The sequence below is a fragment of the Sphaeramia orbicularis genome, chromosome 19 (genome assembly GCF_902148855.1).
Source record: "Sphaeramia orbicularis chromosome 19, fSphaOr1.1, whole genome shotgun sequence".
NCBI classification, from domain to species: domain Eukaryota; kingdom Metazoa; phylum Chordata; class Actinopteri; order Kurtiformes; family Apogonidae; genus Sphaeramia; species Sphaeramia orbicularis.
The window spans coordinates 36,605,983-36,607,769 of record NC_043975.1 but is presented as its reverse complement, the minus strand read 5'-3'; the positions used below and the strand labels follow the sequence as shown (position 1 = coordinate 36,607,769).

The window sequence follows — 1,787 nt, the reverse complement described above, 5'->3', positions numbered from 1 at the left end:
CCACAGCTCCTGGAGTGCATTCCAATAAACATGAAAAACATAGTTTATTCACATCCGTACATAACACAATTATTATGTAATTATATACATTATGATATTACATAGAAAAAGAAACAGTTTTATGAATGTATAAATATGGCTTTGTGTCACTGCATTTGGAAGTCATGAAAAAGCCCACAACCAGAGATGGGGAATCCTAGCTTCAAAGAGAAAAAGTCTTGCCATGTATTGTTTCTACCGGTTCACTTAACACAGGTGATTCCACTTATTATCCCTTCTACCTGAAGGATGAGTTGTGCTCATCAAAATAGGCTGGTTTAGTGAATGGTTGGAACAAATATGTGGGTAGAACTTCTACTCTGGAGCAGAGTTACCCACCTCTGCACACAACACACATTCAGTTAACACCAAAGATCGCAGAGCTTATAAATATCTTTTCCAATAGCATCCACACCGTTGATTCTTACGTCAGGTCCATTTTCCTCCAGGATGGTTCCCATTCATCTGCCTTTTTTCTTGGCCTGAAAGAAAATGGTGTGTTTAAAAAGTATGAGCAGCTATCTCCATGACAAAGGGGCCAGTCTGAGAGCTCCCGATGTTACTACTCACTGCATTTACAAAGCAGGTCTTGAGTGCCTCAAACTCCTTGACACACAAGTCCTTCTTTAACTCCTGTCTGCTGGTTGTGGTAGCTGCCACACACTTCCCATACGCCGTTGCCTGGATCACAAGGAGGAAAAGCAAGCCAAGATGGTTAATGCGACTGTGTTTTTATGGGGGAAAAAAAAAATCTGGTGTTTGATGGTGGTGATATCATACATTAGTCTCGATTCCTTTCATTCATTCACCTTCTAACAAGGATCCCCTGTTGCACATTAGATGTGACATTAAATATGAGGAAGCACTATGTCTAAGTGGAATATCCGTTTCTCTGCTTCTCACTTATAGAGTGGTCACACATTCACCTAACTGTGCTTCACAACTAATGTAATGAGAGAATTTAGGAATATGCATCTCCTCATTTTAAAGCTTTGTACTTGGTCTGATATATTAAAAAATAAATATTAAGTAACAACCAGTGTAATACAAATAAAAATATTTGTAATAGAATTGGGATGCAATACAGCTGTACATTTAGCTAAAACTGGATGCAAAAGAATATGATGCTAAATTACTCTGATCCTGTAATTTGATTAAATTTTATGTGTTAAGCAAATCATGAATGAACTGAAAAGGGCATTTCTGATTGTAAGATGTACATGCCACAATAAAGCTAAGCTAACTACAGGCTACATGTAGTTTAAGTGGACTATTTTAAGATGTTCAACTAATTAAGTTTCTGTATTTCCAATAAAATATGAAAATTCCCCACAGTAACCCTCAGTCTGGACTCACCTCCATCGTACACTGTGCAAAAAGTTCGGGGAAAAGTCTCATCTTCTCCCGGCTGCGACTCCAAACATTTGAGCCAGACATGGTGAAGCTCTTAGAACTGTTTATGTTTCTGACGAACCCAATGGGTGTTTTATTAACAAACACTGCTTCACAAGTTCTTAAGCGAATAAAGCTTTAGACTAAAACACACATATCAACGAACAAACGAGGAATTTCATAAACCATGGACAGCGCCATGTTGTTGACCCTGTCATCACGGAAACGGTTGGAGCAGTGTACTAAAATGTGATTGGTTCAACTCCGTGTCCATCAAAATGTCAGCAAAATTTTTCCTGGAGTTGATTGCGTGTTATTCCACGTTGAACCTCACAAGAACACCAATAGCATTCAGC

The 1,787-nt window shown here is 38.5% G+C and overlaps 1 protein-coding gene across 1 annotated transcript; it reads right to left on the bottom strand.

The window, feature by feature from the left end:
* Positions 1–10: 10 nt before the first annotated feature.
* On the bottom strand, positions 11–1,653 carry ndufaf8 (NADH:ubiquinone oxidoreductase complex assembly factor 8). Its single transcript, XM_030121714.1, has 3 exons — positions 1,396–1,653; positions 610–720; positions 11–521 (listed from the first exon to the last, which is right to left on the bottom strand). Exons 1-3 carry the CDS (start codon positions 1,474–1,476, stop codon positions 501–503), a joined length of 213 nt encoding a protein of 70 aa, XP_029977574.1. The 5' UTR covers positions 1,477–1,653; the 3' UTR covers positions 11–500.
* Between the last annotated feature and the right edge of the window lie 134 nt (positions 1,654–1,787).